The 21,096-nt window shown below is 37.9% G+C and overlaps 2 protein-coding genes across 12 annotated transcripts in view; one reads left to right on the top strand and one right to left on the bottom strand.

Moving 5' to 3' along the window:
• The window catches only part of LOC116441444 (mediator of RNA polymerase II transcription subunit 1-like), a 26,320-nt gene extending 11,416 nt beyond the window's left edge, over positions 1–14,904 (top strand). Inside the window, exons 2-17 of one of the 2 annotated variants that reach the window (XM_032103347.1) lie at positions 1,322–1,425; positions 2,555–2,639; positions 3,002–3,056; positions 3,478–3,610; positions 4,708–4,736; positions 6,908–6,979; positions 7,073–7,147; positions 8,315–8,385; positions 8,722–8,787; positions 9,192–9,300; positions 10,002–10,126; positions 10,500–10,612; positions 12,304–12,499; positions 12,809–12,904; positions 13,342–13,450; positions 14,508–14,904. In XM_032103347.1, coding sequence (XP_031959238.1) covers positions 1,322–1,425; positions 2,555–2,639; positions 3,002–3,056; positions 3,478–3,610; positions 4,708–4,736; positions 6,908–6,979; positions 7,073–7,147; positions 8,315–8,385; positions 8,722–8,787; positions 9,192–9,300; positions 10,002–10,126; positions 10,500–10,612; positions 12,304–12,499; positions 12,809–12,904; positions 13,342–13,450; positions 14,508–14,778 — 1,709 coding nt within the window. In that variant the 3' untranslated portion in view covers positions 14,779–14,904. The remainder of the gene's footprint in view (positions 1–1,321; positions 1,426–2,554; positions 2,640–3,001; positions 3,057–3,477; positions 3,611–4,707; positions 4,737–6,907; positions 6,980–7,072; positions 7,148–8,314; positions 8,386–8,721; positions 8,788–9,191; positions 9,301–10,001; positions 10,127–10,499; positions 10,613–12,303; positions 12,500–12,808; positions 12,905–13,341; positions 13,451–14,507) is intronic. The other variant, XM_032103350.1, reaches the window with a different exon arrangement.
• The window catches only part of YAE1 (YAE1 maturation factor of ABCE1), a 24,291-nt gene extending 3,238 nt beyond the window's left edge, over positions 1–21,053 (bottom strand). Inside the window, exons 1-6 of one of the 10 annotated variants that reach the window (XM_032103382.1) lie at positions 20,961–21,053; positions 19,810–20,115; positions 18,059–18,180; positions 17,313–17,580; positions 10,965–11,002; positions 1,395–4,810 (exon numbers count right to left, since the gene is read on the bottom strand). In XM_032103382.1, coding sequence (XP_031959273.1) covers positions 4,759–4,810; positions 10,965–11,002; positions 17,313–17,580; positions 18,059–18,180; positions 19,810–19,926 — 597 coding nt within the window. In that variant the 5' untranslated portion in view covers positions 19,927–20,115; positions 20,961–21,053 and the 3' untranslated portion in view covers positions 1,395–4,758. Of the gene's footprint in view, positions 1–1,394; positions 11,003–13,443; positions 14,552–15,935; positions 15,993–16,160; positions 17,581–18,058; positions 18,181–19,809; positions 20,116–20,960 lie in introns of those variants that run through there. The other 9 variants (XM_032103389.1, XM_032103402.1, XM_032103372.1 and 6 more) reach the window with 9 other exon arrangements.
• Between the last annotated feature and the right edge of the window lie 43 nt (positions 21,054–21,096).

Below are 21,096 nucleotides of genomic sequence, written 5' to 3'. Positions count from 1 at the left end.
TGGTTTCTTGCAGTGTGAATGGAGATACAGGGTGGGTTGCAGTCCTTCTATCAGCATGAAGGCATGGGTGAGTCGGGGCATGTTCCCAGCAAGTGTGCTTGCAAGAGCTGGTTGGGGTCCACTGCTTCCCCTTCCTCCAGCTGGCTGAAGTGGCCTGATCTATAGGGGACTGTGGTTGCTGCTCTGTCATCCTCCCTGCAGGAGGAAGTTGCTGCCAGCTCCTACTCACTATACCTCCTGGGTGTATGCAAAGGGTATAGATGTCCCTCTCCTAGTCCATCTCTCTTTCCCCATGCAGTGCCTCTGGCTCAAAGGGGACACATCTCTGTGGCTGTTGTGCCCACTAAGTCAAAGAAGCCCTTTGTAATATTTCTTCTGCTTCTGGGGCAGAGCAAAGTGGGTGGCATGTTGTGGGACTCAATTTCTTCTCATTAATAACTTTGGAGTCTTCCTACCCATCTCAGACTGATGTATTAGGAAATTCACTCCTGTTTTTTTCCTGATGGAAGTAATGATGATGGAAGTATCACATGTCAGCAAAAAACTTTCTTTGTACATCTGGATTCTGTGTAAGGCCAGAAAGAATATTTATAAGGAGACAGATGATGAACTGAATGTATTCCTTGTCCCAGCCCCATTCTCATTCCTTGCCATCCCAATGACCAAAAAACCAAAAAACCCCTGCACTGAGATTATCCTCTGCAAAATCACAGGATAGTTTGGGTTGGAAGGGATCCTTAAAGACCATCTACTCCAACCTTCTTGCAATAAGCAGGGACATCTTCAACTAGATCAGGTTGTTCAGAGCCCTGTCCAACGTGACCTTGAATGTTTGTAGGGATGGGGCATCTACCACTTCTTTGAGCAACTTGTTCCAATGTCTCAACACCCTCATCATAAAAATTGATCTCTAATTTTTTATTTCTAACTAAAGTGAACTTTAATGAGCTCTGGGTGGGTGTATCTGGATATCTTAAGTCCATGGCAAAGCCTTGGTATTTATTAAGAATACACATGAAATTGTGCATTGGTAAAGAAAGCCTAATTGTTTAACAAACTGAAGATCGGGCTGCATATCTGTATTTAATATTGAGAATACTTGCCTATAAAAATCTCCCCCTACCCTTTTTCTGTCCAAATCTTACAAAAATTAGATGTCTGTATGTGCAAAATTCAAGTAAAACATTTTTTTATTACTTCCTTCTTTGAAGCATAACATCTATGACCTTAGCAAAGTTTTACATTTGTCCTCTTCCAACATTTCTCGTTGCCAGTGTAAATACCTGCCATTATATTTAGAACATTTTGACATGTTTTTCAGGTGTTGTGACAGCTATTTCTACAAATGCTTTAATGGAACAGTTACGTTTAAAATACCAACAAAGGCCATGGACTGAAACTCTGAAACTTGTTTATTTTTGCATGGTAAGAATCACAGGTTAGGTGAGAGAAGGATATGTAGTATAAGAGTATGTTTCCAAGATAGTTAAAAAATTGTTTGACTTTCAAAAACAACAAGTGAAACCAACCAAACAAAAACCCCTATGCAATCCAAAACCAAACAAAAGATAACCCCAAGCAAAACTTGGTGCCTAGTGTAGCCTGGCTCCCCATTTTTCTTAGGACAATATATTTTAGAAATTTCCTGCCTAATTTTAACACTTTAGGGGTTGTTTCATGCATTATTTTAACTATTCAGGAGTTAGTACTGATTGTCTACTAGTTTAGGTTACCTTCCATTCATTATCGTTACCATATTCATGATATGTAAAGACAACTTATTGCCTATAGGACTGGGTGAAAACACTGTTTTTTAGAAACTGGTCTGAAATCTGCTATCTAGACTTTCTGCTGCTGTGATATACCATGCTTCCTGCCCTTCCAGTAGCTAATTTAACAATCATCTTTGTAAAGAGTAGATTAGCACAACTGCTGTGAGCTCAGTATAAAAATTCCCATTTGTTTTCATGCTTCTTTTTATTAATGCTTAACTGAAGCCTTACTTTGAAAACAATGTCCTGAATTTGAACAAAGTGAAAACTCTTCAGCAGTAAGTGTTCTTTATTAATTGAAGTGTGAAGTATGAGAAGTTTTCAGACAAGAGCTTGAAGAGAAACTGGGAGAGTTGGCTTGCTACTGAAGTGAATATCTTCAGCTGAAACTTGTATCCCAATCTAACAAAGTACTCCTGTGGCACTTACTGATCTATTTGCTCAGGCAGACTTTTTCTAAAATAAAAACACAAGTATTTTCTTAGCTTATCTCTAGCTGCACAGTGAAATTAGCTGACACATTTAGTGATCAGCTCAAAAGGAAAGGGAATGGAAAGCTGCTCCTTGCTCCAAAGGCATCTGGTATGTAATTACTGCACAACAGCATCTTCACAAATCCATTCAGTGCTGCCATTTCAGAGATAGCTCCAATCGTAGGTGACCTCTGTGTTTGAGAAAAACAAATAGCCAGTGTTTTGTTGTACAGGGCACCTGTGTGCTGTGTCTCTTAGCTAGTAATTTAAGGAATCCTTCTCTGTCTTTTGTTTTCACAAATGTGCTAGGATAACCCACTTCGGAGGCCTGTCAGTAATGCTCCAGATGGTCCATTGCTTTCTTGCATGGAGAAGATAGAGAAGACCTTAAATGGTAATGATCTGTTGGATAACTGAAAGTATATTTTTTAATATTCTGTGGAATCTACCAATCCTTCTCTATTGATGTTCTTCACAAAGAGGTCAAATGTACAAACACCGAGGTGGACAAGAGACAAGAGACTTGCGACTTGTCTTTGGGCTAAGCCTTCAGGCTATAGCTGTTCTTAGAGCCTGAGAATATTCTCTACCCAGAACAGCACTTATTAATCATAGACTAATAGTTGTCATTAATAACAAGTCATTCAAGAGATACTATTTTCTCATTACGTAAATCATATCCTTTAAAGCAAGATAATACTGGTTCTACTTCTTGATCACTGCAGTTTCATTAAATTGCATTTCTGGTTTTTGCAGCTAAATCCATGTTTTCTGTGATGGACACACTGGAACTTTTATCCAGACAAAAAGGGTAAGTTTGTTTATGTATAAATGCAAATGAGCAAGCATGGCCTCAAGTCCAGAGAGGAATACCTGGATGGCTTGTCAAGAATGTTATTTTTTAGCTCAGTGTTCTAATGGAGTGTATTTGCCTATTTTGATTAGCCCTTTGTGGAGGAGGTTGTTGGGTAAAGAGAGGGCATAAATGCCTACATCCCAAAGCTGCAGGCTGAGGTTAATAGTTTTGAGCAGACCAACATGATAATGCAAAGAGCAGAGCATAAATACATGCCCAGTTGGATAGTTTTCAGAATCTGAGCCAAGGAAGAGTTATTTTTGAAGCATCCCTGGTGTCTCTTCCCACGACCAAGTGAACTATACTCATTTCCTTTCTTAAGTGACAGGATTTTTATATATACAAGCTTCTTTTTTTTTTTCCTTTTTCTCCTCAGACTTACTGTTCATGTTAGCCCCAGTGGGACTGCCTGCTACATAACATCAATGATGTTTTATGTAGAAATTCAGCTGGAGAAAGATGGAGATGTGATGGATGTAAAGTTGGCTCACTTTGAAGAAGCTCCTGTGGTAAAATTATTTTTCTCTGTCTCTCACCACCCTGCGGTCTCCCACCTCGCTTCCAGCTGCCATGTCAGAAAGGATTTGACTTCCTTTTGGTCTTGTCACACTTGCAAGCCTGTGCATGACACTAGCTACCTCTTTAGGCATCTGAATCTCTCACCTAAACTTACAACTCAGTTACAGATACTAAATACTCTAGTGCTAAGTATTACAGTAAAAGTCAGCTGACAGGCCCACCTTCCAAGTATGTTGTGGTATCATGCATAAATATTTTTTATTTTCATACTTCAATGTTACCAGTATATAGTAAATAACAGGGGCTTAAAATATTTTCCTACCAAGGCGTAGTGCAATATATATTCTCAATGGATGTCTTGGAGCTATTCTGTTTTTTCTTCTGACTTCTTTAGGAGTATATGTATTTCTACTAGTGGGGATGTTTTTCTAGCAAAATTTATATTAAATTATTTATACAATATCACCCTGAAGTTCACATATCATGTTCTGCAGTTGTTACAGGATTACAAACAATCCTTCAGATCAAAGGTATAACAACAAGCTGTTGTGGGGGGTTGGGGAACATAAACTCTGTTTTTTATCAGTAAGTATCCAAATTACTACATTACCTTGGAGTTAATTTTGTCCATTATTTTTAGCTGAAGTCAACCCTGGAATTTCAAATTGTTCATCTAACCAGCACAGGTCTGTTGATCAGTGAGTGCTGGGAAATATCATTAGAATGGAAATGCATATTCAGAGAATTCTAGCACTACCAACAAAAGGAAAACTGGCCAAGATGCAAATTTTTTTTTTCTGGAAAGAGTATTTCTGTTATTTTGTATTGTTACTGTTATAAAACAAACTATTTCTGTTAATTTTATCCTCTTTCACAGAGCCTTTGTTCTTCCAATTATTATAGTAATATTTTTTTTAACTATTGCACTGTTAGTCTTGTTTTTGAGTGTTGGGGGTTTTTTTATGCTAACCATTCAGCTACTTAAAAGTAATGGGGATCAAGCTTATCATTACTAATGAAATGCTTATAAAAGATGTGTCACAAAGGATGGCAAGAAAGATGAAACTCCTGTCTCTTATTCCTGTAGGTTTGTGATGACTTGGTGCAGCTTCTAAGGTAAAGAATCATGTGTAGGGTTTCATTTTGAATGGAAAGGAATTCCTGATGCTAGAACCATTCCAGTGTAAAAACTGAAGAGGAAAAAAAAAAAAAAAGAAGGAAAGAGAATCAGGAAAAATAATATGAATCCAGAAAACAACAGAAGAATTGACACCTTTTTGGATTCCATTATATGTGGGAAGTTGTAACTATTATTACCTGCTTCCAAGTTGTAAATTCAAGGCTAAAACTGTAGCAAATATAATTTTGAAAAGATACTCCAGGATTATTTATTTCTCAAGTCATTCCACTGAATCATCTGCTTCAGTGGAGCAACCGTAGAGAGTAATCCCCAATACACTGGCTCTAGTTGCCAAACACAGCCTTGTAATACTGGCCTTTGTCTTAATTGCAAGAATTATAGAACTACTTGGACCCATAGTTTTGGTAATGGACTGATGATGATAATTCAGAACTGGCAGATTTACAGATATGAACTAGGTATTACTTTTCCTCTCCTCCTTCCATCAAATACTAAACAGTCTTTGTACTGTCCTTATGCAAATACTTTAACTACATGTCCTTCAGGCTTCTCTCACAACAGTGAAAGCAAGGTGGTGTCACATGGCCTGAGTTTCTTTGCAAATATATAGGGAGAGATGTGACCCCAATTTTCTCATGTAGCAGTAGGGCACTATTTATTTATTTATTTATTTATTACCATGTTTTGTTCTGTCTGAATAGTTGCTGTTCCAGGTCAGGCCATCACTTTAAAAGTCTATTTAGAAGTTCTTCAGTGAATATGATCAAGGTTCCAGGTTTTAATAATAATGAGTGTATTTAGGAAATTGGATTCTTACTTAAATACTGTGGCAAAATAGTAGAAAGGGAAGGTAAAAAGAGAAACAATAATCATTGACCTTGAGTGTTTCACCTCTCTTTTATATTATTCATCATCAGTTTTTCCAGCCCTCTTTTTCCTCAGAAAGGAAGTTATATTAGCTTTATGGGTGTAAACATCTATGTCTTAAAGCTTGAACTTGTATTTTCCTATATTTTTGACTTCCAGTGATGTTAATGCCAGCAGTTTGGCTCTGAACATTGGCATATAGTTACCATTGGTACTGTGGGTGCTACTTCTCTGCTTTTCTGGTTTTGTTAAGATTTGTCACAAAGCACAAGTATCCCTTCTACACCTCTTGGTGTAGTATTTTATTTGGTTGGAAGGCAGTTTGTTATATGTGTAATGTTTCCCATGAGTCTCAAAGTAACTATAAAATCAAGATGAACCAGCCAGCTAATGCATAGGCTGGTGCTGTGTCTGTTTCTGCACCATGCATGCCTGCTTCCCTCCTTTTTCCCTGCTTCCCCACTAGTCTAGCTGGAAAGAGACAGTGGAGAGCTGAGTGACTTGTTTACGTTCCAGTTTTGAAAGGGTTTGTCCCAATGTCAAAGTCCAGGCAGGCTTATTTTGTCTCTGCTGATCCACATTGCAGCCACATCTGCATAGGAAGGGAAGGAAGGTCTTGTCTGTGTGACTGCAGCACCACAGAGTCTAGTAAGACTTGTAAACCTCATGTAAAATCTACTTAAGCAGGTGAGTAAATACCTGGTGGGTTAGTCTGAACAGAGGTCCAGGCTGTCACAGCAAGTTAGAATCCACAGGAATTCTGGGGTTTGAGCAGTCTGAACCATTCCTTTACAAACCAAGCCACCATTTTTTTTTTTTTTTAATTGATGTATCTATCAGTTGTATTTAAGGTCTGTCTCTCTCACATGGTGCTGTGAAGTGCAGCATTAATACAGTTTTGATATTTTAATGAAAAGAGCAATGTACACATGGATGGTATTAGGGAAGTAGTACTATATGACTAGCTTTATTGGAACATCCAGAAAAGCATTTTGCAGCTGATGAGCTGTCAAATTTGTGTTTCATGTACATTTATTGCTTTCAGTAGTGCCTACTTCAGTGCCAATTTCAGCTATAATTACAGTGCTTCTTGAAACAAAACCAAAGGTTCACATTTTTTGGTATCTTCTAAGAAAATTTAAAATCAGTACTGCTACTTGATCTGATAAGGAGGGGGCGTCTGTCACTCTGAAATGGTGTCTTTTCTAGCAAGTTACATATAAAAGAGTTATTTTCCATCTCATTTAGTAGTGTGATAGTCATTATTTCTTTTTGCTAGGATGAAGAACTATGATGCCTTTGGAAAGATTCTAGAAGACCTTTCAAATATGTATCGAATTCCAGGAAACAGGTTGCAGTTATTTTTTACTGAAAAACTTTTGAAATCCATAGCCTAACTTTTGTTCACTTACAAAAATAACAAATTGTCTCTTCTCTCTCCCAGCAAAATGAAAGCTAAGGGATATCTTGCTTTGCAGGCCCTTGAAAAAGACCTTTATTCAATGTCTCTTCTAGACAGGTAACATAATCTATGTCTTTGTCCCTTTACCTCTACCCACACCCCTTCATTTCACTAAAAACCGGATCTAATTATAGAGCAGGATGTGGAAGGCTAGTAAGTTTTCTCCCACTGGGAAGCTTGAAGCCTTTGTCAACCCCAGACATACCAAATGAGACGATCTACTGACCTCCTGTGCTTTATCTAAGGGACTTCCTGGGAAACTGGTTGGTTAGAGAGCTTGGGAGTGTGTGCATAGGACCACCCACTGGGAGCAAACAGTGCATCTGAAAGTCAGCAGTCATATTTAGATCTCCCTGTGGCAGAAGTAAAATAGACTTTTGGGGTTCTGTTGTTCAGGTATCTCATTTTGTCCTCAAGTTTTAGATCAGGAGTAGTAGATGCCAGCTCTCCTCCTTCCTTTTCTCATTTCTCCTTTCAAAGAGTAGGATTACAGATAGATGGGGAACAGAGTTTGCTAAACCTTCTGGTAATTGTACAAGGATTTTCATTATTTTCAGAAAATCAGAGTTGAGGGTAGTGCTTTCCTTCTGGATTTTTGAAATATCTTCTCTGATATTATGCCTGTTAAGTTACATACACATACCTTGGCAGGTATGGCCTTCTGTAACTTGAAACACACTCTTGGATTATTTTTGCAGTTTTTCCTTATGAAGCATAATAACACTATGAGCTAATATGCTGTATCCTGGCTGGTCACTGATATATCAGTAAATATTATTTATAAGTTAAATAGATTATATGTCCCATCTATGCTGTGAGTTAATGCACTGCAGAGTTAGTACACAGCTATGTAAATGTATGGCTGTATGTAATCAGCTATGAACACATTTGAGGTCAGAGACTGGTTCTGTTCGAGTTAGTATATCCAGGTTACGTCCTCATTCTTTGCACAACCAGTTGCCACTCTAATATTTTTGATCCCCTTAATTTCTGGTAAATAGCACACCAAAATGCAACATGAAACAGCTCAGATACAGGGGAAGTGGAAACCCAAGTCCTAGGAGTAATGCACATGTGGAAGTTGTGGTGTTTTGGTAACTGGACATACAATCTACTTCCAAGAAAGCATTGTCTCCTTTTGATTAAGGATAAAAATTACAAATTACATTAGCCTAGCTAGCACTGCAATGCAGGAAACACTAATTAAGATGTGTTTTGAACTAGAACACAGGATCTAAACAGAGTTACTGAAGTACTTAATGGAAAAGTAGGACACCTGGTGCCAAGAACTGGAGGTGATTTTTTTTTTCTTTTTCTCCCTTTTTTTTTCTTTTCCCTTTTCTGAATTCAAAGAATTGTAATCAAAAAACACTACTGAGTTGATCTTTGTGTACAGGAAAGATCCTCTACTATAAATAAAACCTGCTGTAGGGGCTTACTCTGCCTGTATTCTCAGATAACATACAGACATACAAAACATATATTGAACATGTATTGTAAGTAGAGATGTACTCTTACAAGGAATCCCCTCTGCCCATCTACAGTGTTGGTTTTTTCACCTTTGTGTCAGGGTACCCAACATATTTCCTCTATTGACCTGTGTAGTAACCATTATTTTTTTTATTCCTCAGGCACCCCAATGAACATTGAATTTTACATTTCTCCCTATCAAGTTTTGGAAGCAGAACTAAATCACGGTAAAGCTATTTCAGCTATTCTGCTATTTCAGCAGGAATAACTAACATGAAAAGTTTTTCAATAGTACCCATTTCATTAAGCAAAGTTAATGAATGAAAGCTCAGAAATAAAGTTTAAAATTCTAGTTTAGTAGAACAGTTTATGTGATGCACTTTAGCACAGTTTTAATGTCCATCAGGAAACTACTTTCCATTTCTTTGTTGTTGATTCAGCTATTGTTGCTATAATCTTTGGGCAACTTTGGCATTTTGGGTGTGGTCAGTGCAAGCTTCTCCTCACTGCCCACACCACTGTGGCTGTCAGTTGGACCTGACCTTCCAAGTCCTTACCATTGTATGTTTTGCATGCATGGATTAATATACACTAAAACAAGGAAAATAATGCCATTCTCATTCTCCCTCAGGTTCCCAGGTATGTGGAACAAAAACAGTTGTAACTATTGAAAGCACAGATGCACTCCACAAACTCCCTCTTTCTCCATTAATTGTAGATCCTCGAGCTGGAGAGGACAGGTGAGGCTCTGGATACTTGTCAATACAGAAATGAATTTACAAAACACTGGCACTAACTTCAGCATAACATATTTAGCCTCTGCTGAAACAGGAACCTCTGTTTTATTTATGCCTTTATGCTCCATAGCTGCACCCTCTATAATCTCTGGCTTTTATGGTTTTCCCAAATGGACTTCAAAGGTACTGTGTTCATATTTAAATGTGTCAGTTGCATTGAACTATGAATTTATTAATAGATTTGAAGCCAGAAAGAGCCACTGGAACAATATTACTTAACTTCCTAGTATTCAACAAACAAGTCCTTCATAGATTCACAGTAAAGAAAGCATATACTGAAAGATATTACACCTAAAATACACAAAATAGTTTGTCATCCTACTATGGGTACTGACACCTCATCTCTCTCTACCTCAGTGCTGTCTGGAGGGAAAGCCTGAAGTAACTTTCCAAAATAAAATACTTTAGAATTATTTGTAAAAAACATCACTCAGTTTCTGCGTCTCACTTTTTCTTTCTGTCAGTTTTCACATTAACCATGTTTTAAACTGTTAAAGTTGCATTTATAAAGCAAAAAATTTTTCAAGTCAGAAAATGTATGGAACATAATAAACTGCTAGGGACCTGATAGTGTCCTTGCACTAAGAGTCCTTGTTATGGCAATTTCTGTAAAAAGGTTTCATTCTGACAATTTTTTTTCCTAGCAATCCTGCTTTTTTGCAACTGACTGATGAACTCAGCATGGATTTGCCAGCTCTTTTTGTTCTGAAGTTTCATAAGCCTGTTCCAATGTCCTTATCCAGTATTGAAGAGATACAGAGGCTCACAGGCATGTTATAATTGTTTTTTAAGACTAAGTACTTGTGTGATTATGCATTGCTTATTTGCTTTTTACTTCCCAGTGTTAATGTTGCAAGAGGAAAAAGTTGTTTCTGGGCAGAACATAATTCTGTTCTATCAGTCCAAGTGTAACATTTAACAACCAGTGCAAAACAAAAGTTCTAAGACGATATGACAATTACAGGCAAAGTTAAACACTCTACCTCAAATTCCCAATAGCAAAAAAGGGGAATAAGAAAGAAAATCAGTATTTTTGTCTTTTCGAAACACTGGGTTTGATTTTAATAGTAGCTTTCATAACCTACTGTCATAACCGAATTGCTAATAAAAATGTGCTAATAAAAATAATGACCTGGTTTCAGGAATTCAGATTTCTGGCTTGAAACTAGCTCCACTGTATGAGCTAATTGTTCAGTCTACTCTTAAAGAAAAATGCAGTGAAGACTTGTCTACAAATAAATCTTGTTTCCTTGTGGTAAGTATAGCGTGCATTTGACACACACCATGCTGTTGCGCAAGATATATATACTGAATTACCATTTCCCCATAAGCAAGCAATGTAGGTTTCCCAGAATCCCAACAATATTTAAGTGCTCTTTAGGAAATAGTTCAATTTACGAAGCACTATTAGATCCTTTCAAGTAAGTGAGCTTCTCATCCTCATTAATGAAACACTGTGTGCTTGGCTGCTAAAGTCATACTAATTGGTCTGTATGTAACACAAATATTTACTCTTCCAAAAACTGCTCAGAACTTTACCATTAATGCCTCAAAAAGAAGGAAACTTAATGACTGGTGTGAGGAGCAAGTCCCAAGAAGGTACTTACCTAGATTTTTGAAGATCTTCATCATGCTGCATGTCACACTGTTTTAACAAAAGAGATTTCTTAATTAGGTAACACTGAGATTATTGACTCCTTTCAAAGGGACTGGCAGGAAAAAAAGTGTTAAAACAGTGATGCCAATTGCTATCTAGAGACAAGGTTGTTTAACTGAAGAAGGCTTTCCTTTTAATAACCACATTATTGAAATACAGTTACTTAGCCTGCATTAAGATGTAAAGTTTTAGAATATAAAATTGTAGCTAAGATGCTTTCTGCCAGACTTATGCACAGGACAACTACAAGACAAGCTTCAAAGATCTACTTGTTTTTGGTAGGAAACATTAATTTTGCAATTCATGGCAGCAAAAGAAGAGGGCACTTTTTTCTGTTCTACTATCAGTGTTTGTAGAGCCCATTGCCTGCTTAGTTCTTGGTCCTTGAGGTGGTGGTACAGAAGGTAGTAGTAAATTAAGACCATGCTAAAATAATGTTTGGCAAAGCTCTTCTGTAAAATGGAATTAAACTGTCAGTTCTATTAGATGCACATGAAAGGCTCTGTAATTTTTCAACAATTCCCTAAAATATTTGTACTTGGTGGGAAAAGATTTTACTTCTGAGTTTAAAGATTTTACTTCTAGAATTACTAAATTGCATTCTAACCTTGAAATGAATGTAGGGAAAATCCTTTTGGTCCATGAACACGCAAGAAAAAGCTATCCAGCTTTTGTTAATGTAGACCCTCCTAATTAACTGCCCTGCCCTGTTCTTAAGGGGACAGTTCCCATTTGGCATCCTGAAGTAGATAACACAATAGTGCACTTCTAATTTTGTCACAGATTCACTGTCACCATGGACAGGTGATAACTTTTTCTTACTATTTTCTCCTCCTCTTCAAGTGAATCATCAGGAGATACTCTAGCCAAACATACCTCTCCAAAGAAAGTAGTAGTGATCTGATGTCCAGAAGGGATTTCTGGCAAAACTGCTATCCTGTCTGTGCAACTGTCAAGCAGCATTACTATGATATTATTATCTTGGTCACTAACATTTCTATAGCCTGTAGGGCTCTTAAAAGTATTTGGAAGAATTGGTGATACTTGAACTCCTGACCATGTGGCTCTGGGTATATTTGCCTAATTTGGATGCATTTGGGAGGGAGAGTGGATCTCATGTAGCTTCCTCTAAGGATTATGTTTCTACTAGAAATGCAGAGATATGATGGACATGCTAGAAATGTACCTTTCAAAATTATTTTTGTTGTCAGATTGTACAATTGCCTGATAACATCAATCTTTACTTTCCTGTTTTCAGTCCTTGAAATATCACCAAATTTGTTGCTTAGTCTCTTCCAGATTGCCCAAAGCACTGTTACTTCATAAACAAGGGCTCAGAAAAATCTGATTTAGCAGGAGCCTTGGTCAGTAAAATCCCATTTAATCATCCAAAGTGCGTGCCTGACGTAATAGAGATTCTTCGACATCAAGTGGCATATAACACTCTTATTAGCAGCTGTGTCTCTGAGAAGCATATAAATGAAGGTAAATTGTGTGGTTGGAAGTGATGGCAAAGTATTAGGGACAAACTAGTTTCTAAGTTGGGTGTTAACAGATTTTATTGCTCCCTTGCCAAAACTGTCATTACTTGTGGAGTATCATAAAAGATTCTTAACACTGTATTGAATTTTTTTTTAACATCTCCTAGGCTTGGCATTTCTATAAGCATAAACTAAGTTGTCAAAGCAATGAATAATTAGACTGTCGTATCAGTATTTAAAAAATTCTGGCATGTAATTCAGCCAGAGTCCAACTTCAATGGTGGATATCACTAAACAGTAATTTTATTTCTAGATGATTCCGAACTGCTTTACTTTGAAGTGGTACCACACAAGAACAGCAGCTTTTCTGTCTTTTTCCTTCATCCTGTGAAAGAGAATTTAGCCTGTGGTATGTCTGGAACAATTGCTACTGTCCTCTTTACTGAGCTGACAAGGGACTTGGTTCTATCTAGGCTCTTCCACTATGCTTCTCAGTTACAAACATTCTACGGGCCACTCAACAGCATGCAGCCCATGAAAAACACAGAAGTAACAATTGTGTATAAACTACTTACTAAAATGTGTTCTGTATGCAGAGTAATACAGAAAGTAAATGCAAATATTCAAGTCCTGTTTTGTCTTGCCCTGCATTTAATTAATAAATAGAAGTAGTTACAATTTCTGATTTAAGTATATTAAGAAAAACCAAGTCATGCAAATATATTGCTGCAAACCTCTTTCCACTGACTTCAGTTTTACATCTCTTCAAGCATTAAAATGAAAGGATGGTTTTCAGTGTTTGTAAGTATTTCAAAACAAACATTTTTCTGTTCCGTTCCTTCTTAGTGGTAATTGATGTTATAACCTCTAGAGAAGTCCAATGTCACCTTCATTTAAATCCTCAAGATCCAACTCTAAATTCTAGTGATGACTTCATAGCAAGAGCTGTGAAACGGTAAGTAGTTTTATTTTATAACAGTTGGAATAAACATCAGATGTCCATTTAATGGAAATATCACGTGCATTCATAATGCCGTAAACTCAGCAACTGGAAAACTTCACCCTAGTAAAATGCTGTAATACAATAGTGGGAATAAGTTACTTCAGTGTATTAAGTATGTCTTTCAAAAATTTTAAACATTAATAGTGATGAAGAGCATGTGGAAGCAGGGAAAGACTACTGAATGAAGAGTTTTACCTTTTATAAAAAGATGTTTTTCTGAAGACTCTAGCTGATGACAGTCTCATGTCTAGCATAACTTAGAATAGCATAGAGAGGTCTTTTTTTACACATCTACCTAATAGCAATCAGTGCTTCTCTTCAGAAAGTGAGGTGTATATGGCATGTCTCCAAAACTGTCTCTGGCTTGTTTTCTGAACAAATTCCAAGAGAGCAAGTTGTTGCAATACATGAACATAGGCTAGACAAACTGATTCAGAGCATAGTCTGAGAGCACTAATTGGTTTGGTATAAGCTATTATACAACTATTAGCTGTTTGAGGACAACAAAATCAACGTAGCTTGGATTTTGAACCTGATTTCAAAGTAGGTACTATTTTTGGAACCAGGTTAAGAGTGGGAAAAAAACTCCTCCAGTACAGATAGTGTTTTAGAAAAGATATGATCTGTACCTGTACAAAACATGAAGGTTACAATTATAAAACTCAACAAGAAAGAATATATTTCAATATTCTTAGTTTTGGTCTTCACTAGAAGCACCCTTATGACTATTTTTTTTTTGACCAGACCCTCCCACACTTTCAGTCAAAGCTTCTTTGCACACCCAAGTTCAAAGATTCAGCACTACATTTCAGTGTATCAATGTATGTTTCTGGTACAGCACATGTAGTTTATACTGTGGTTACAATGTAACACGAGGCTGTACCAGACAAAAACATAAAGAGGTAATGCTGGTTTTCATTCAGGTGTCAGCCACAGTTTGAAAAACAGAAGTACTTTAAAGAACGGGTAAAGTCTGTAGTAGTGACTAATGTGTCATTTCTTTCTTCAGTTGCATGTCAGTCCCAGTTGTCATGAGAGCTGTTTTCAGGAACGCTGCCAAGGTGAAAGCTGACAGTGAAACACAAGACATGGACATGGAACAACAACCTGAACCACAACTGGAGCAAACTACAGATTCTAACAGTCTCAAAGAAAGCCTTTCTGGGGCTGGTCAGCAAGACTGGGTAGTGACAGATACGCCAAATAATACAGACAGCACAAAAGAAAATCTCTCTACAGCCAAACTGGAAGCTCTGGGTGATAACAGGGAAAAAAAGTAACCCCTCACTATGCACCGAAACTTTGTGGAGGAAGACAATTCCATAGTTAGTATAGAAGCTGATATGATAGACAAAAAACCTGATGGTTTTATAAGCAAAAATAAAGTCTACTTAGTAATTTGTGAATGGTGTCTCCTCTTTGCAGACTTTTAAATATGGAAAAGTAATTCACTTGAATCTGCATTTTTAAACATCCTAATCTGGAAAGTCTAACAGTATTCTATTAACCTTTATTTTGTCTTGTTACTGAAAACCTCCAAAATCATCGGGGCAAATAAGATTCCCTCTAACACTGTCTTTTTATTGTTAGAAGATAAGCCATTACTTTGTCAGCCACACACATCACTTTGTTCAAGAGATGTGTGTGGCTGACAAAGTTCCAGCCTCAATGCTGACCCCGATACAGAACTTTTTAACTTATTTATGCAGTTTTTGCAAACAAAGACATTCATGTTCATTGGTTTTAAGTTACATAATTCTCTTCATTAATTAGTGTTCGATCTCCTTTTCGTTATTGACTTCTTTCTCTTCATGCTAATCTGGTCCACATCCTTTATTCCTTTTTTTATCTTTTTCTCAAACAGAGAGTCTCCAACTTTCCAGGCCTTAATCTCCTCTATATCTTCTGGTTACTCCAGCATCCTTGAATGGCCATAAATTTAAGATCCCAGATGCCCAACCTTCAAATCCCTTTGGCTTTGTTTAGTGAAGATTGTCAGGCTTAATTTTAACAAACTTAAGGTTTCAGTGATTTAATAATCAAAGTAGTCTGTGAAGAAACTTAACTAGTGCTGGCTAAAAGTGGGCGCTGCTTACAATTAGTTAAAACAACTAATTAAAAATTAGTTAGGAAAGTTAAATGACTCCCAACACTGTCTGCCCCATATTCTACCAGCATACAGAGAAAATCTGTGTCTAACATACATGATACAGTCTATAACAGAACACAGGCATTTGAAGAAAATTACTGTTTATCCATGTTAACATTATGCGAACTAAATTGAGAAAAAGCTCCTTGAATGACTTTTGTATATACACAATAAATGCAGACACCCCTCTTTGTCCACTATTTCATAAATATGTTCAATGCAAGACTCTGAACTGCAAGACTGCTTACTCCTAAAGCAGAAATGCTACTGAAAGGAAACCAAACTTACAGTCTGCCAACTCTGACAGGACAACAGTCTTTAGTAAGAATGTGGTAAACTCAGGCTCTGAAAAACAAGGAATTTTTGCCTTAGATTTTTTCTGGCCTCCAAGTATGAAAAGGTTTTGTGATTTTTTTTTTTTTAAATTATAGTTGACTGTTCAAAATCTTACTATGTCTAGACTCCCTTTGTCTCCAATATAAAGGAGTTATGAGAAACTTCAAACAAGTAAACTGCTAACTTACTATAAATCAGTTTAATTAATGTAAAACAGAGGCACTCACAAAGAACAAACTTTGTGAACAGAGCAATTTACAGCTACAGTTAAGGGAAGCTACAAGAAAACAAGTCAAATATAGAATATTGGCACAGAAATACAAAGTAATCAGAAATAGGCATGTGTGGCTGATGTGTTTCTAAGAGGTGGTGAATAAGCTTGGTTTACTTGAAGAGTTTGAGAAAAACATTATTGGAATGTGGGAAAGAATTCAGGCTAGAGGGACTGCCAAAGTAAGTACAAAAATAACACAAGGATGTTCATTAGACTGGAAACATGTCTAGTGTGGTCTGACATGGTAAGAGTAGATGTCTAAAAGTAAACCAATGGAATTGTCAGCAATTCTGCATTTGAGGAAAATTATGTGTTTTCAGCAAAATTGACAAATAGAACTATATAAGGAGGCAAAAATTAGCTTTTAACAGTGAAAGTGCATTGTATCATGGTTACAAAAGATAAGATGAAGAATCTGACAAAAGGTGACTAGTCACAGCACTCTAGGAATCAGGAGCAAATCATGTTCTATTTTACACACAGCATATCATCAACAGCAGCTTATTCTGCAAAAACACTGACCATTTCCATAGCACTGAGCATTTATTCTTTAGATATTAGATGGGACCAATTTAGAGGGACCCACTTCATTTCCAAACTGCTGCCAAGAAAAAAATGAGGGTGGAATGGGAGCTCCTGACACAAAACAGAAACATGTTTAGTAACTCTTTGTAGAGCTTTGGTCATTGCCCCTTTCTGTGAATGTTACCTTAAAGACTGAAAGTGAGGGGTTTTGCCATGAGCCAAAATCACGGTGAAGATTTACAAAAATTACTTCTCCTGTAAAGCATCAAAATCAGATTTTCCTAAAAGAAAAGTGATGCATCAGCCTGTACATGGCCCACAAACTAAGAATCAAAACCAGCTGTGATAGTTTTAAGCACTCTGAGACAGAAAAACTAATGTTCCAGTTGCTGGACATGATAGAGTATATCCAGTGATAAACCCAGTTGTTCTACTAACCAAACAGTCTGCCTTTTAACCCAAGCAAGGGTTGACTTTTCAGGATCTGTGCAGAGGTTTGCCTTCCTGCACTCAGACTGCAAGGAACCCACCTCACCATTATTCCTACAAATGTTTTCACTGGAGCTGCCACAGTCTTCGTGTTTTCCATCTTTAACTTCCTTGTACTCTGTCCCAGCTGTGTGATTAAGGTCCATGTCCTGAACAGAGTCTAAAATGTGTCCAAGATGTGGCTGTTCTTCAGTAGAATTCAGATACTTAAGCACATCATCTTCATACTTTCCAACCACATCAAGAAGATTATTTATCGTACTTAAAGCAGAATCATGTCCATTAAAATGACACCAGGATAAGAGAGCACTGAAAAGTGAACAACAACAAAAGTGATTATATGCATCTACATCTCCAGTTGGTGGAGGTAGATAGCAATGTGACAAGGTACCTATGAATCATATGAATCATATGAAACATATGAATCATTTATGTATCATTCACGTTTTATGGAAAATTCAGGCAGTGGAACTAAATACTAAGCTTAAAGATGTAGATTCAGACAATTTTGGAAGAGCAACTGAAAGAGATTTTTTTTTAACTTCTACACCCACATAGACATTCCCTGTTTTCAAGATCTGGGAATTCTCAGGTTGCTCACTTTGTACAGTTTTACAATGTGGGGGGGGGGGGGGGGGGGGGGGGGGGGTTTGTGGGGTTTTTTTTGGTAGTTTTTGGGGTTTTTTGGTTGGTTGTTTTTTTAATTAAACCAAACAAAAAACTTCATGCATGTTCCCTTGTTACACACCCTCCACATACACTTAACCCTAAGGAGTTTGTAACCTACTTCAGGGTTCCTTTGAACTGGCCACATGTAATCATCAGCTCGGCACCATGTCTGTAACCTTGATTAAAGCCTGTCTGGAGTGCAAGTTCTTTCCCGGCCTCAATTCCATCCCTATAGCCTTCCTGTAACAAGAGCAGTGAAACAGGTTGTTCACAAGATGACAAAGTGGACCTATGACAAATGCATAACAACAATAAAAAAAGAAGTTTAAACAAGTATCACAAGTACTCAATCTCTTAAGTTACAGCTTCTATATCTGAACATCCTTCACAGCTACACCCTCACTGCCAAACCAAAACATGCTTGCTGCAGTGTATTATGATTTACTGACCTGTAGGATGCAGTTTTTTACTTTTCCCAAACGGATCCCCAGAAAGTCAGAAAATAGGGAAACTACTTTTAGAAAGATCAAAAAAGTAAGACAAATACGCAGGAAAACGTATTTCCTTTAATGATTACCAACTCCTTTGTGAGAAATGGATTTAGGAATATCACATATAGACTTCTTATTTCTATCTAAAAAGATATGCAGGCTTCCAAGCTTCCCCTTTAGGAGAGGTACTCTCCTATCTGTAATCCATCTACATGGAATCTTTTTATTTTCACAAAACTAACTGCTGAGTATTCCTCCTTTATTTGCTGGACCTCACTCCATTTAAGAGTTATACCAGAAAAAGAGACTGTGATTGACTGAGTCACATATAAATACACTTAACATTGGGGCTGCTTTCTTTAAGAAACAGCTAATGATTGTAATGCAAATTACTTTCTTTATATTATAACCACATTAAAAGATTACGCAGAATAATTCTTAACTTTTTTCACATCAAAATTTCAAGTTGTGAAAGTGAAAACTCCTATTTGCTCAGGGTGGCCTTGCTAGAAAAATAGTCTGGAACACAAATATTTATTTTGCCCAATATACAACTCTAACTTCAATAACACTTCATAATTTTGCAGTATCTACTCATAAATATCAGAGGGATTTGTGTAAGACCACTAAACAGTTCCTTAAGAAAACCAGTCCTTTCACGAAACTCAGATGAAGGAAACTACACCAGGTCTGCTGTAATACCCTTCCTCGTCAACTGCCTACACATCAGTTTCCATTCACGTTCTTCAGCCAAAAGCTGCTCAACTGTGAGCAGACAAGCCCTACTGGCCCCATTCTGACATGGTATCTGTCAAACTAACCTGTTTATGAACTTGTTTTGTTCCCTGTAGAACTGCAGAGAGGCAAAGGCTGTGGAAAGCAGCTTTCATAAAATATATTTTTCACTAGGAGAATAAACCAACCAAAGACCTACACAGACCACAACGCCCAGCTGTGGTTGCACATTCAGTCACACATCTTATAATCTGACTATTAACTCTATTCAAAACCCCAAACAGCTCACATTTCTTTATTAGCAGTGTTCAGCTCTGTTGCCCTACATTTACTAGGGGTACACCTACAAGTACATAGCAAGTAATTTGCATCACAACTCAGCACTACCTTTTATAAATGCACATGGTTGTGCAGAAGGAGCCAATGTCTTTTGGTAAAACAGTAGTTTGCTCTGGTGACTACTAAGAAACGTTTATGTAAATTTCTGCCACATTTTCCTGATATTCAGAAGAAAGTACACCACAATAACTTTTAAGCAGCTACTTTTACTTTTCCCTATAAATCATTCACATGTATATCAAGCTATGTGTCAGTAAATCTAAAATGGCTAAAAAAAAGTATTAAATCATTTTTATAGAAATACCTTCAATCTCTTTTTCATGGTGTTGTTCCATTCCTTCTTTAATAGATACATCTCATCTGCATCTTCATCAAATATATCCTCACTGGATTGGCTGACTGCAACTTGTACCCAGGACATAATAGCAGTGGCCTATGACCCCTGTTCACGTGGTAAAAAAACACTGAGAAACTCTCAAACTCTTCTCTGGTGAAGCGTCAAGATTAGAAGTATTGGCAAAAAACCATGAGTTCTGAAGAGAAGCCAGATATGGAGCTGATTATTCAAGCTGTACATGGGAACTCGGTGCTGTTCGCCATTGGGGTGCATCTGTCAAGAAAAGGCAGTCAGATCATCATTCTTACAGTAACTTCTGAGATATATTAGGGCAATTTATGATAGCTCTTTCCCATCTTATGGCACTGACACACATATGGATGCCAACGCAGCACTTCTGAATACTGCTTGTAAGGACAGCTGACAGAAACAACTTTATGACTTGATTCCAACAGCAGCTGACAAATAGTCCCACACAGCCTCCATGCGGTGCCCTAAGTTATACACACAGGTTATATGTATACACACAATTTTGTATATTTGTATATACACAATTTACTACACACAGGTTAACACCTGCAGAGTTAACTACTGGAAAGTACTTTCACCTTTGACTTCCAATTTTCTGGTTATGCCAAATACTTAAGAATCTTATACAACAGAAACAGTCCATTGTAATTTGAATAAAGTATTACAAGCGCTGGTGCAGTGGAAAGGAGAAATTTTCGGATTATTTAATCTTTTCCTATGACGAAAACTCTGAGAAGCATCTTACAACTAATTCGTTTACATCACTGTAAACTGTTAGAACCCACAGACACTGTTCCTTGCGAAGGCACTGGCGGCTCTCAGGGAACCCAGGGTGCTAAGACGCAACCGGCTGGGGTCCTGCAACCTGCGGCGGGCAAGCGGGACATCCCCCGGCCCCACAGCCGGCCCGGGCCGCAGGCAGCGGCCAGGCCCCGACCCGCCATTTCACGGCCGCGCACGTGCCCAGTCCCCCAGAAGGAGCCTTCCCTCTCCCCCGCCCGGCAACGGTCGCAGCCTCCCTTCGCCTCGCCTTTCCGCGCTGCTCGCACAGCCCCGCCGCCAGCCCGGCCCCGCACACTGATCCTCACCGCAGCCACCGGCACACCGCGCCCTCTCCGCACTGCGCTCGGCCATCTTCACTGAGGGCAAACAGACGCCGCTGCCGGCGGAAGCACTTGGGGAACAGCAGCCATGTTGGACAAGGGCAAGTTCCGCAGGTAAACA

Source organism: Corvus moneduloides, chromosome 1, assembly GCF_009650955.1.
Source record: "Corvus moneduloides isolate bCorMon1 chromosome 1, bCorMon1.pri, whole genome shotgun sequence".
Lineage (NCBI taxonomy): Eukaryota > Metazoa > Chordata > Aves > Passeriformes > Corvidae > Corvus > Corvus moneduloides.
The sequence above is the reverse complement of the archived record's forward strand: the minus strand, read 5'-3'. Positions and strand labels throughout refer to the sequence as shown.